This window comes from Sinohyriopsis cumingii, unplaced genomic scaffold (assembly GCF_028554795.1).
Source record: "Sinohyriopsis cumingii isolate HCF-2022 unplaced genomic scaffold, ASM2855479v2 utg001397l, whole genome shotgun sequence".
NCBI classification, from domain to species: domain Eukaryota; kingdom Metazoa; phylum Mollusca; class Bivalvia; order Unionida; family Unionidae; genus Sinohyriopsis; species Sinohyriopsis cumingii.
The window spans coordinates 3,273,627-3,288,230 of NW_028315993.1; the positions used below are offsets into that span (position 1 = coordinate 3,273,627).

General features: G+C 36.3%; 1 protein-coding gene across 1 annotated transcript in view; it reads right to left on the reverse strand.

Annotated features, from left to right (window-relative positions):
- LOC149772548 (uncharacterized) overlaps positions 1 to 14,604 on the reverse strand; it is a 160,149-nt gene that overhangs the window by 107,496 nt on the left and 38,049 nt on the right. Inside the window, exons 5-6 of the mRNA XM_089947648.1 lie at positions 12,406 to 12,484; positions 1,687 to 1,953 (exon numbers count right to left, since the gene is read on the reverse strand). Of these exons, the coding sequence (XP_089803774.1) occupies positions 1,687 to 1,953; positions 12,406 to 12,484 (346 nt within the window). The remainder of the gene's footprint in view (positions 1 to 1,686; positions 1,954 to 12,405; positions 12,485 to 14,604) is intronic.

Genomic DNA, 14,604 nt, shown 5'->3' on the forward strand with positions numbered 1-14,604 from the left:
AGGAAACAATAGTCCAACAAATGAGACTGCATCAACCCTTCATAGTTATCCTTGTGTGAGAAGACCTGTATCAGGAAGGTGGGGATTGCTAATGGATGTACGTAACTTCCGTCCAATTGGGGGTGCCAAATATCCCTACCTCGTGGGTATCGACAGTTTCCTCCACTCAAGCCATCCAACCCTTGATGGAATGGGTGATACATGTACTCCAGAAAGAGCCATGGATGCTACATTATGGAAGTTAGCAACAAGCCTATGTACAGAGAGGTGGACTGACAGATGGTGGTAACATGCATATGTACAGCTTGACGGATCAAAAGAAGTAGTAACATGCTTACATGCAGACAGGCTGGTGGAAGGAAGGATATGGTAACATGCTTACATTCAGACAGGCTGGTGGATGGAAATATGTAGGAACATGCTTACATTCAGACAGGCTGTCGGATGGAAATATGTGGTAACATGCTAACATTCAGACAGGCTGGTGGATGGAAGGACATGGTAACATGCTTACATTCAGACAGGTTGGTGGATTGAAAGATGTGGCAACATGCTTACACACAGACAGGTTGGCGGATCAAAATATGTGGTAGCATGCTTACACACAGACAGGTTGGCGGATCACAAGATGTGGCAACATGCTTACATTTAGACAGGCTGGTGGATGGACAGATGGCGGTGATAAGCGTATGTACAGATATTGGTGGATGGACAGATGGAGGTGATAAGCTTATGTACAGATATTGGTGGATGGACAGATGGAGGTGATAAGCTTATGTACAGATATTGGTGGATTGGCAGATGGTGGTGATACGTTTTTACACTGGCAGAAAATATTTCTACATCCCCTTGCTATAATGGCAAGGGATCAAAAGTTGCATTGCAAGTTCTGTCAAAATCTTTACATTTATGTCAGTAAAGCCTTCGGTAGATACATGAGTAATTTTTGCACGAATGCATTACCCCAGACACACAAAGCGTGTACACAGGACTGTGCTATGTACACAGGACTGTGCTATATGATTGATGGGCATTAGCCATACATGGTTGCAAATATGCCTACTCTATGATCAACTTACTTTTGCAACATACTGTCCATATGACACGATAGCTCTTTGAATCAGATTTGGAATATGTCCTGTTTTTTTAATAAAATAAGGACTGCAAATAATATTTAAATCATTGAGTTGTGTCATGCCATATAAAAAAGTTTTCCTTCTGACAATCTAAAGAACATACCTCAAGGTATCATAAAAATATATTGAAAGTCATGTCTGGTACAAGTTTTCCCCCCTGATAATCAAAACAAGTCTTTTAAGATAACATTGAAATCTCTCCAATCAGTTTTATATACACATCCAAGATCATTTAGTAACTTTAAAACTGACATTCATATAATTGGTACACTGAAATGACTAATTAGAATCTCAAGCATTTTCAAGATCTGACTAGGTGTAACATCCTATAACCAATATATGTCATATGAATAAGATGAAGAACATAGGCTGTTGTATATTTGGCCATGTGATTACAGAAAAAGTCCACAAATAGGGATGGCCTACCTTCAAGGTGTACATCTGTTCTTTGTGATTACACATAAGGTTATCAGTTAATAATGGCCTACCTTCTAGTTGTACTTTTGTTCATAGTACCTACACGTAAGGTTCATGGATAATGATGGCCTACCTTCGTGCTGTACTATCCATTCCCCAGTGTCCAGAGAGATTTTGCAACAATGTTTATATACATTGATTCCCTCTGTACTCATCCTCTCGGATATATCAACTTGATGTCCAAGGAGGCGCTTTGTTAATGTTGTCTTTCCAACGCCAAACTGACCAACCACCATGACTCTGCAGTTATAAACTTTCTCCTTTCCATCTTGCAGAGCCTTTTTGTACAACATAAGGGATTCATTATCCATATGAAGGATCTCCACAGGAATAATAGGGTCTGAAAACAGACATTATCAACAACATATGGATTAAGTGGAGAAAAAAAAGTAAACCAGTGTTTCTTTTCATAAAGTTGTAATACCATTAAGGGGGAAAAAAGACAAACAATATTCACTTTCTTCTAGGTACATGCACTACCGGTAGTGTTAGAAGAATTAGCAAACCCTTGTACCATTTGACCTGTTTGAACCTTATCTGGTATATCCATATACAACTGTGAAACTTTTAACAACATTGCAGGAATAAAGTTTCATTTTGCTGTCTTGTAGCTTAATATTTGTTTCTATATTGAGAATATGCATTGTGTTGTTTTGAGAAAGTCCACTTTTCATCATTTGGTGTAGTGGGGGAGGGGGATATTAGGCTAATCTGAGACTTTGCCATGAATAGATAATCTTCCATGGACGAAAAACATGGGAAGTATTCAAATATATGTTTAGACAAGTGCAACTTAATGTTTCATCTATACAGCCAAGTTTTAATCATACAACAATAATAACTATTATGTCTTTATGGCAGCACTCTACATTCAGTATACACTTCTGAGAGAGGGCCTGGTATAATACAAGTTGTTTGTATTGGCAATGTACACATTGGAGATTGTGACTTTAATTTCCCTACATCTGTGATCATGCCTTAAAAATGTCACTTCAATTTCTTCTGTTAGGAAACCAATATTTCCTAGAAAATATGTTTCTTTGAGAATACTAACCCAATCATAATACTATCAGAGTACTACTACTACCGCTCAGATCATGCCCTCCCAGACACTATGTTTAGCTAAAGGGAGCTAAAAATTGTATGTTGGCCTATGTGAGTCAGACAGAGTGATCTCCACTTAGGTATAAGACCTGGCGGCAAAACCTGCAAACGTGTCTGTTACTACTGAAGCACAAGGCACAGTCTATGGATGTAACTATGGGGAAGGTGGGAGGGTGTATGTGTATTATCATTGGGTAAATATTCATGAAGAAACATATTTTAATAGGAAAAATTGGTTTCTTCTTCAGATAAGTTATCCAGTCATATTCAGTCTTAATATCTTAGGAGAATATGTAAGAGGTGGAAGTAGGTACATCCCCTTACACATGTGATATTATCCCAGTACCCTAAGGTTAAGATAGCTTCTAGATAAACTGGCTGGAAGGGACTCCATCTAAAGAGGCACGGTTTCAAAAAGGAAACACCCACCCACCCCAGCAAAATCCAGTGGAAGTAGAGAAGCCACATGCAGCTGTCAATCAATCTAAAAGGGTGACCTGTTGAGCTGCAAATATAGGTCCTACCATTTAGAACTGTGCCCTCTGGGATGACAAACTTTGATGATACAAGACAGAGAGAGAATGGGCACGCTGATATCCATCCCAAAGCCTGAATGATTCAGTTCACGAACAGCTCTGGCTTAAATCTCACTTAATCGTAGTGTGTTTATTCCACTCACATATAAGATGAAACTATAGTTTTGATGAAATGTGACCTGGTTCTTGCCACTGTCATTACTAATCACATGACCATGACATCAGGTCCAATAGTCATGTGATATCATCAATAAACCCCTTTCCAATGTTTTTGTAGAAAACTTTGAAAATACTGTTTGACAAATTACAAAAGGACACACAATTCTCGACATAATTATTCTGAGAGCAATGACCAGATACCTGTTGATGTTACAACCTGGACAAAGCCAGATTCATCCAGTAGTGAGCTTGTCAAGGTTGTGTCAAAGTAATATAACACAAACACCATTGTCCTGTGCTCTACAACATGACTACTGGTATGCTCAGGAAAAAAACTATGTATGGTCAAAATTGTATCTGACACCAGTCATTATTGTGGAAATACAAAAGAAGCAGTTAAACAAATACTGATACTTATTCATGACTGAAAAAAGTGAACTACAAGTTCATATAAAATGAAACCTTAACTTAACTATCACATTAATATATTGCTGTTGTTGTTGTGGGGTTTAACGCCAAATATTTTCAGCACATGATAGGCTATGCATGGTGGCCAGTATTAATGGTGGAGGAAGAACCTGGAAAAACCCAAGGAAGAACCACCGACCCACAAAAAGCTACTGGCAAGCTTTCTCACATACCCACATTGGGCAAATCATAGACTCGAACCCACGCAGACACCTTGTCAGATGGCAGTATCCATAACGGAGAGCGCTTTAGACCACTTGGGGCCCCTAAATATATTGTTGTAACGAAACTAGTGATGTAATGATATAGAGAATATCCCTCTATCTAAAAATTAGACTCACTCAAATGTCAAGCATGGTGCCATATTTGTTCTTGGTTGTGTTGATTCGATTGGAAAAAGGGTTTAATTCATTGATATATCGACTTGATACTTCAGTTTATTATCTATTCATGCAATATTTTTTCGGTGCAAGTGAAACTGAGACCAACAATATGGTCTAACTTAAGTCACTTTTGCATTAATCTTTTGCTCTCATATATTGTTTTACTGGGGTTGTTTCAAAACAGGTTATAAATCTTTCTACTGATATATATATATATATAAATTTAAATGGTAGTTGATTAATCGTTCTTAAGAAATTGCAATCACAATACTGGAATCGAGTTACTTCAATCTGTTAACATTAATTACTATCATTATCACTGGTCTCAAGTGCCAATGGACTTTGAGACCAAAATTGTTCTGGTGTTGACGCCCTGCTTGTGCAGTGTTTGTACCATTTACACCACCCTTAACAAGCACAGAAGCTAGAAACAGAAAAAAAAAAAAAATGGAGGCCCCATGACATGGTTCGGATCACCTATTGTTTTGCAAGAATGGTTGGTCCAATCTGATAAAAGTGAGTAGTCTGGTACCTCAGGTGGCTCACCAGAGTATGTGGGCGACAGTATACCTGTGTCAATTGATGAAGAAATGGGGAAGGAGAAACTGTTCCTCTCTCTCCTCCATGCCCATGTGTGAAAATAGGGCCAGATGACATGTGATTGCTGAAAACTGACACAGTAAATTCTCTGGCAACAAAAATCCCCTTCTCATGTATGCTCCCTAACAGGGTCATGCCAAGATAGTCAACTATATCAGGGGCAACATTTCTACTCTTGCTTTCAAGTATGGAATAAGTTAACACAACATTCCCAAGTTTGATGGGTCTATAAAGACATGTAGATGCAATTTATCAACTTCTAGAAAAGGTATACATAAAGAGAACATTTATGTATGTCACTTTTTACCAGTGGGTGAGAAAACAGAATGCAACCGACTTGCCATAAAGATGCTATCGTGTCATCTGGATTGAAAATGCTCCAACAAATACCCAGTAATTTTTGCAATCATTAGCACTTGTGGAATGATGTTGCTCTCATAATCACCTACATATAAGGAGGTGCTGACCTTAAGTAGAACTGATCAAAGGCAGAAGATGTCACTTGATATAAAATCTATACATTTCCTCTATAGCTACCATGAACTGGATCCCGTCTATTCCGTTGTCAGATCAGCATTTTCTGGAATGTGATTCATCACCTTATTAGTGGGAATTAATCATGAAGCACAATCAACATACATCATTTTGCCCAATTTTGTATATATTTATACGCCATTAGTAGTGGTAATATTATGGAATGCTGGTCAGGCATGAATGGTTTGAGTCGATTGGACAGCATTATAAGTAATGCTGGTTCACTGTGAATTTCATAGGAATGATCATTCCGATGAATCAGTTGGCCGACCCACCAGTCACATAACAGGCTTTGGCCAACTGTAAACATAACAAAGTTCATTCATATGGATGGAATGATTTGTTTGCAGTCAGAAAGGCATACCAAAGATGGTATAAGCCTTGTGGTCTTGGCTGACTGGTGCAGCATGGTCTATGTTTGATACGGTTGGTCAACTATGTGGTTTGTTTGGAAGGATGAATCACAAGTTGGAGCAAACAGAGTAACCATACACAGATCATTTGTATGGTGAGACAGATTAGCTGGCAGTGGAAACAGATAATATATGCTTTACAGTCTGGCCAGCTAGTGCAATATGTTTTGTATGGTCTGTCCATTTGTCCATACTGTATTGATCAAATTGCAAATTTTCACATCCGGCGTGTTTTCCTTAATAGTTGTATGCATGTACAAGGTAAAATATTGCAAGTCCTCCTGCCTCATGGGTATGGTGATATATAATTGTCAGCCATCATACCTCATGTACTAGCAAAGGACACTAGCTTCTCAACATTGGTTACACTCAAGACAAGTCAGTTTGAGATTTTCATGTGTATGGCGCAAACTACTATTAATTCTGTCCATGGAAAATACCACAACAATATTGTGGTGTAAGAACAAGAAAACTTACAAGTTTGACGTTGTTTTAGTGTCACGACAAATTCAACATCTCATGTTTATTTTTTTTCTTTTGTCATCTCGCTGATAGCCAGTAAATTTTTTCCTGAGGTTGGTTATAACCCGTCCTATGCAGTTAAGATATTTTTGTAACTATATATACTGCTAGATACACCAAATTTTACCAGTGGACTCAATCGACAGAATGAGTTTTTGCTAGGTCGCCGAACGTGGTATCGCCACGAGAATATTCCGGCAATGTGTATCCACTGGATGACAACGTAGTGGAACTGGAAACCAAGGAAATCTTTCATGCTGAAGCTCAAATAATCCACACCAAAGTGAAATGCAAACTATTTTCCTGAATAAACTATCACATCATTAGGATGCCATAAGTTCCAGAAACCATAAATCGACATTTCTTGAATTACACTGCACATTATCTCACATTGAGTCCTGTGAGGTTGAAGTCTAATTAATACTTTTAGCTCTCTCTGTGATTCATTGCTGGCCCTGTGATCTATCAACATCTTCTAGTAAATGTTGACACAATCTCGCAGCCATTTATCTGACAATTCTCCTGTAAACAAAGGAGGTTGCCCATGATATCCGCACATATAGTAGTATATTTTGTTTCTAACCAACCAGGAAATATTTCTAATATTTCTTTGTACATGGTAATTATTTCATCCTAAATGTTGATTTTATGAAAATGTTTCTCATCCATACAAGCAGAAGTCCATGCATCACCATGCCATCGAAAGAAGGTGTGATAAGTAACTGCCTTAACACTTCTCTGTATCATCTCCCTAGCAAGTCAGTGAGTGGGTGTCAGCACAACCATATCAGAATCCCTTAATAATTCTAATGCATGCACTGTTTTACAAAAACCACCAGGACCATTAAGACAGTTTTATGTCATGTTATAGGATCATTCACTGCTGGCGCCACTGACCATTCTGATAATTTATCATTGCAGTAATATACACCAAGTGGCGTATAATCTGCGAATTCAGAATAATTATGTATTTTCTCCAAAGACTCCACAAGCAGAATTGCAGTCAATATGCATCACTGGAAGATTTTTTAAAAGATCTACTTTTGATTTACTTATAGAAAATGAATCTGTGGCAACTCTAATATCATCAATGGAAATAGGTTAATCATCAATAACAGGTTCATTGATGTGCATTCAAGCAGTGATGATGTCAATGAGTAAACTGGGGTGAACCACCATCATAGTAACTGATGATGGTGCAGATTGTGATTCCATGTGGTAGGTTTGCATGCTTCCCTTTTACAGCGTTTCCCTTTACCCTTATTTGTGCCTCAGGGACCCCCAAAATTTTAATCTGACCCCCAGTTTTGTTACCAAAGTTAATAATTTGTTCAAACTGACCTCCAATTCTAACACCAAGGGGATTTTTGACTCTCAGACTTTCACCCCAAAGGGGACACAATGCTTGTATCTAACAAACCTTTCACTGATGTATCTGTGATTATAATACCAAATTCGGCTTGGTCCATAATTAACCTTGTGGAACAGAACTTGTTAAAAGATGAGCCACAATGGGTAAAACTGGCCATTAATTAGTTGGCTTATGCCTTTTGCAAACGATATATAATCATACCCTGTCAGCCAAGCCTTTTCTTTGGCCTATATGAAATTATTGCCTCACTTACTGTCAGCAATGTCAATATCCCCTTATGCACATATATTTTGATAGCACCTTTGGAGCCCAACCATGTTTCTTTTTTCACAGCCATCTTTCCCTGGACCTGGTTTATTAAAATGACAACCAAACCAAACTAGAATAATCTGACAAATGTTTACTGCAAACTCAATCATGCAATCTAGGCAAATCCAGTTAAATATGCTAGCAGAGGACCGTTTTATAACTTGGGTCATTTCGTGTGTTGGATGACCAAACCATGAGAAATGTGGCTCACATTCAGCAGCTTCAAGAAAACTAGCACGATAGCAAGCTATAATATCAACAAAAATTACATCATCTGGATTATATTTAGTGTTCCAGAGATCTCCATGTCCTTAGGCTAATTAAATACATGAAAGCGATATAATGAGAAATTCCCCAGGAATCGGGGCCTTGAATTTTTTGTCGGGAGACACAAGCAACTACAGACGAGATTGAAAAACAGATATTTGCCGACTCATCTACAACATTTATGTCTTCTGTATATTTTTGTGCCAGATGTTTAATCTGCACAGGAAGAGATTCTTTGCAATAAAGTTAACCCAACGGCAGCACAAACTGATCAAACCTAGATCTGCTGGATCCAGATTCTGGATTACAATGAAAGAGCCAGAATTAAACTGGATTGCTTTTACTAATAATATAAACTTAATCAAAAGTATTAACATGGTAAAATCTAGTAGCTTTTATTGGCATAACTTTTGTTACACTGGCAGTCCATACAATATAGCCTGTCAATGCCCGTCAGCATTCCTAGTTCAGAATTTGTATCTGCAACGTCAATATACAGCCCACGTGCTCATGATTTCCAAATATGGTCGAGTTTATTCTGGATAATCCATGTCATGCCATCACAATGGCACCATCATGTTCGACAACAAATTTAATTATAAATAAATACTTTTCATCACCAACTAAATTATCAATTCATACCCTGTGGACATTCATTGTAGCAAAAAGAAAATACCACCGTGATCTCGGAACATTGACTAAACATAAACTGCACATTCGAGCTTGAACTCATCGATAACCACTCTGATTTAATCATGTAATTGTAAATCTTATGCTGGGTGATTTTTCTTATTGGCTTCTCTATCAAAATCAAACCTTGTGGTCAATGGGTTAATGATAGAAAATCTTGCAAACTCTCAGTTTCTAATAATTTAATCTGATCCACAAATTTTCTTCTGCATCCTTTGGTCTCAGAAACTGAACTTTATTTCAAGTTAGCTGAAAATATTTATACTGCACTAGTTTTGCTACACTCCACTTACTCGTTATATATTAATGGCAAGTTTTTTCTCTATTTAAAGATCATCCCAGATTATAATAATGTCATGAGCAACAATTTGGTTGTAAGTGGCTTTTGATTGGATCAACAACTCCATGTGGCAAACTATGCTGTAATGAGAATTGTGGATATCATTTAGCAAGTGTCTGACGGGGGAGTTTAGGGCCAAAACCATGAATGAAAGACAAATAGCCTGGATGTGATTAGACATTGCTGACAGCGAGGACCTCTTGGCTTTTATAATAATGCTGGTTACCTCATGATTGGTGCCAGGAGCATGAATTATCTCTCGCTTAGATTTGTTTACGAGTGTTTTAAGGGCTAAACAATGGTTTGCCCTTAATAATGTATTAACTTTGGGCACCTGCTCGAGACTGCATCGGAGCATACTGGGCACTGTTCATGTTGTGGGTGATTGTGGCTCTTCAGTTTTAAAAAATGGTTGGGCCCCGTGGATTTCAAAACACCACCAAGATCTTAATAACCAGGCTTACATAAAAAGCTCGGAACAGCTTTAGGCAATTAAAGACCTCAGCATTTTTCCAAGGCCCAGATTGTAGAATAGGAGCCTTGGTACCCCCACCCCCCCACCCCAGATCTGCAGGGTTCGACACTAATTCAGGCACACTGGCCCAAGGCCACCAGATTTTCGGAAGGAGCACCACTTTCCCAAAGATGGGTGGTCTTTCGGGCTAGCTATTTAAACTGTGGATATTACACATATATTTATCTCATGTTATAGGATTGTATCAATCTTTCTTTTAATTATAATTGTCAACCATGACAAAAATCAAAAGGGAAAGGAAGTAAAAAAAATAAAACAAAGATCTTGCATATGCCATTTAATCCAAGGTATCAATGTCATTTGGGTGCTTACTTTGTTAATCATATAAGAGCATCAAGCATTTAGGCAACTGACTTTGTGTTATGAGGCTTTGAATGTTTGGAACGTGGAGATTTCTTGATGTCTCTCCCCACAAAAGACAATAAACCCAATATATGTGTGTAACAAGCATGGTTGCCCATATAATGTGAAATTATTGGAGGTGGACAAGGTTTGGAAACATATAATACATCACTCTGAGCACCTGACTGTGATCATTGCAGAATTCCTGTTCACAATCATTCAAAGTTACACTGAAGACTAGTTGAAATGACTGCTGAATACAAATAAATTTTCAGTATATTTTGTGTTTTGATTCCGGTTCTAATCCATGTGGATTTTGCCCTTCGTGACCAGAACTTTGATTTTGACCAGCTGCAGAATCAGGTTGATCGTAAAAATGTGTCTTTTTTATGCGTCCTGTAATTCCGGCATGTAATAAGATTAGAAATTTTACACCCATATTACGCTTTTTTCCACTTATAATAGCAATAATTACGCTTATACATATATCTGGGGCGTATGTATCATTTCCACCCGGCAGTTTTTGTCAGTTATTAGTAACCATAATGCCTCTATGTCTAACAAAGAGGCAGAAATTGTATGTATGCTTTTGAGTGCAAGATGAATGTTCTTAACTTTCATTTTATACTATTAAATTTAAATCATTAAACCAGCCTAATTTTAGATCCATTCCATTTATGATGGAAACTTTTAAACCACCAATTTAACTTTAGATCAGTTCTAGTTTATTTAATATTGTTAATTCAGTAATTTAAGATTGCAATACTTTCTTAATAGCTTTAAACTCACTTTACTGATATAGAAAATGTACCCAAGTTATACAGTGAAACCAGCAGTCGTGTTATAGTGGACCTTATGTCAGAGAAATGTATGGAATGAATGAATGAAACAGTTTGCTGGAAAGAGAAAGGATGGTGCGTCAGTGAAGTTGATGCTACTCATAATTACGCTGATCATAAATACAACTGACAAGATTTGTCAGCATTACAAAACAAATCATACATATTGTTGATGAATTTAATATAAACTATAATAAAATACAATCTTGTACAACTGTTTTATTTTATTGTATAGATTACATATTTTACAGTAAGTATAACCGTAAACGAGAAGGACTCATTATCAATCAGAAGGGCTGTCAGTTTTCAAAAGCTGGAAGTCATGCGAGTTTAACTACTCTGATATATTGCAAGCCCGCTTATAATGTGGGGTCAGGCGTGGATCCCATTTGGTAAACCAGACAATACCCAAAAAAGTCCCATAATTTGTTACATTTTCTCTCCAACCAACATTAATAGTACACCATAATTACTGATATTCAAGGAAATTTCTATCAATGAAAATGTTAGTGGAGGCAGTACATACTTTAATTAATAAACACCAATTAAATATTTTTTATCAACTGAAATTTAGGTTCTAGTTCTATCTTTCAGTTCCGTTTAAGTGTAATCATAAATGCAATGTATTCTCTTGTAATTAAGTACTGACCATGTTTATAGTACATTAACAGACTCATTCATAACTGTAACCAAAGAAATCAAGACAAACAAGCAAAATGACAACCTTAAAAAATAAAGAACTTTGTGGGGAATAGAGTTTCAGAGAATACCAGAATTTGCATGTAGAAATATCTTCAAGGCTGATTAAATGTTTCACTGTTACTTGCAATGATATCACGGCATGCTATTTTACTAACTGAACAATAAAAAAATTGAGTTTCAATGTAGATGATTGTCTCACAAAATAAATGTTGCATATTTTGATAAAAAGGTATCTTGTTTTGTAGTGTATCAACAGTTAGTCTGGTTCCCTGTTTACTGGACTCCATGTTTTGCACACAAAATAATTACACACCAATCCAGGACCCAAACTACTTAAGAAAACAAAAAGCGGTGATTTTATACACAAAAAGATGTGTGTACCATGTTGGTTGCTGAAACCAGGTGGAACCATGTTATCGATTCATCGGATGATAGACAGACATTTTGAAAATAAATGTAATTTATACAGAATAACAATCAGCAAACTACTGTATTATCACTTTACTTTTCATATACTGGTGGTATGCAATAAATGCAATAAACTGTTTCTTTGGTAAATCGGTATGTCACATAAATGTACCTAATATAGGCAAACCCTTACAATTCACAATTTGTTCTAAACACTCCTAAATTCATCAAATCTTATACATGTAACAATGTCGTGTAGTTAGAATTACCTCGTTTGTCTTCAGAATCCCCAGGGAATGACACAGATGGAGGCATTTCTGTCTCTACACGTGACTGCCCTTTCTTTACCTAGATGACAAACAGAAGAAATCATTAGCAAACTTGAAGCTTATTATGTTTATCAATGTTCTGTGATATGATCCTGTAGAGCGCCAACCTTTCATGTTACATCTGGAACCAATTCTTAAAAAGTACAGATTGGTCCGCTAACTTGATTATCAATATAACAGATCTGCAAGGCAAAGTTTCAAATTTAAAAAAAATGCCCTCTTTGAAATGAGTCATATAGAGTTGCTATAAATATAAAATAAGGACAGTATATACAGGTCTAGACACAAGAGTCTGATGTTTTATCAATAAAAAAAACAGACAAGGTCATTTTGTGTTGTCACATATTTCATCATATTTTACTGATAAAACATTTGACTTATGTGGCCTATAATGGAAAAAATAACTCTTACATTCTTCTGACAAAGCAATATTTCATTTAACAGTAATTCCAATTTTTATGAATTGGCAGCGTTTTCTTCACTTTTGATGGATGCAAATGGTCACATGATACTGATCTGGAATTTTTCACACATCAACAAATTCTGCGAACTACTTTTGGTTCCCTGTTACCAGTTCATTTGATGCGAATTTTTATCTATATCAACATATTACACCATAATAATAACAACAAGCATCCACCCACCCACTCCTGTGTATATCACTGGCATGACCCGCTACGATATTCTACCCAGTATCATAGTATATAGAATCAATGAATCTTGGCTAGCTAATATAGGGATATGTATTCTATCACAAATTTACACATCGATAAATACCCAACAATGATCATTTAATCCTATAATATTTTCAAATTAATATGATGAGTGGGATTAAAGAGATGATAATAAAAATTACAAAACACAACTTGTTATGGCTGTATTTTTATTTTTAAATGTACTGGAAAAGCATTATCCCTATAGTCAGGCAAGAGTAAGATGTATTTTGGTGTAAAAAAAAGTGGATAATTTCACCAAAAACATAATGGTTGGCATGTACAAGTCATGTCAAGACAAAGAAGACAGATGTGTAGACAGTTACAAAAAAGAAGTTGTGATAAGTGCTACGATATATCTATATGCATGACTTGTGTCGAGACGAGCAGTTTCAAGGTAAGCGGCTGAATAGCAACTGTTGTAGAGTGTATTTTCATATGCACAACTTGTGTTCCTAGATGCTTACTTTTAACCTTCATTTGGTCTTGTTTTACATCCATGATTCTTGTGAGCAACAACGATATTATAAGTTCTAAAAGTATTGCATGAATATGCATGATATATATACGTTTCAAACATGAAGACTGATGCTCAACTGAAGATAAAGAAAAAATCATCCAACTGTGGAAATCTTTATTTTATCATTGATATTTCAGCAAACAAATCAATTTTTTGACTACTTCTACATTTTTGGAAAATGGCTTTTCATTTTTATCGTATTAAGCATTCTAAATATAAGGAAATATGCATTTTAACGGTTCGGGCTATAATACGTAAAGAGTGGTTTCCCTTTATCATAACTCTGTACATCATGGGAAAAAATGCATTTCCTTTTGCACTGGTTTTGAAATTATGGTAGGCAACTTCGAAGCCTATTTTAAAAAATGTGATTGTAGTTTGCTGTTTTTTATTTATTATTTTTTTTTATTTTTGTGTTCCGTTTTTTTTTTTTTTTTTTGGTATTGAACGTTTTTATCATGGGGAGAAACTGTTACGGTAGCACTGAGAAACAAGGATGGTCGGCCAACTGCAAATACATTTTCTTGCCTCAGAAATCTCAGAAATAGTAGTGCCATGTACAAATGAGTTCAGAAACTAATGAATCGGAAGGGAGAGGGGTGCAAAGCATAGAAATTTGTATTATATTATGAAATATAAAAATTAATTATTTTTCTTGCGGAAATGTTGCTCTTTAAAACGCGTGTTATAATACGTATAGAGTAGGCTGTCGTCATTTTAATTATTGAAATAAATGTTCTCCAATTTACTCTTAATGTTATGCCTCAACCTTGCGTATTCTCCCGATCAGCTGATTTTAGTAGCAAGCATTGTTATTGGAGTAATACGCAAACATTTTGAGATGACCCCTGGTAAAAGAACATGATCGTTAACTTTTGGCATATCTTGTACAACAATGCAAGAGTG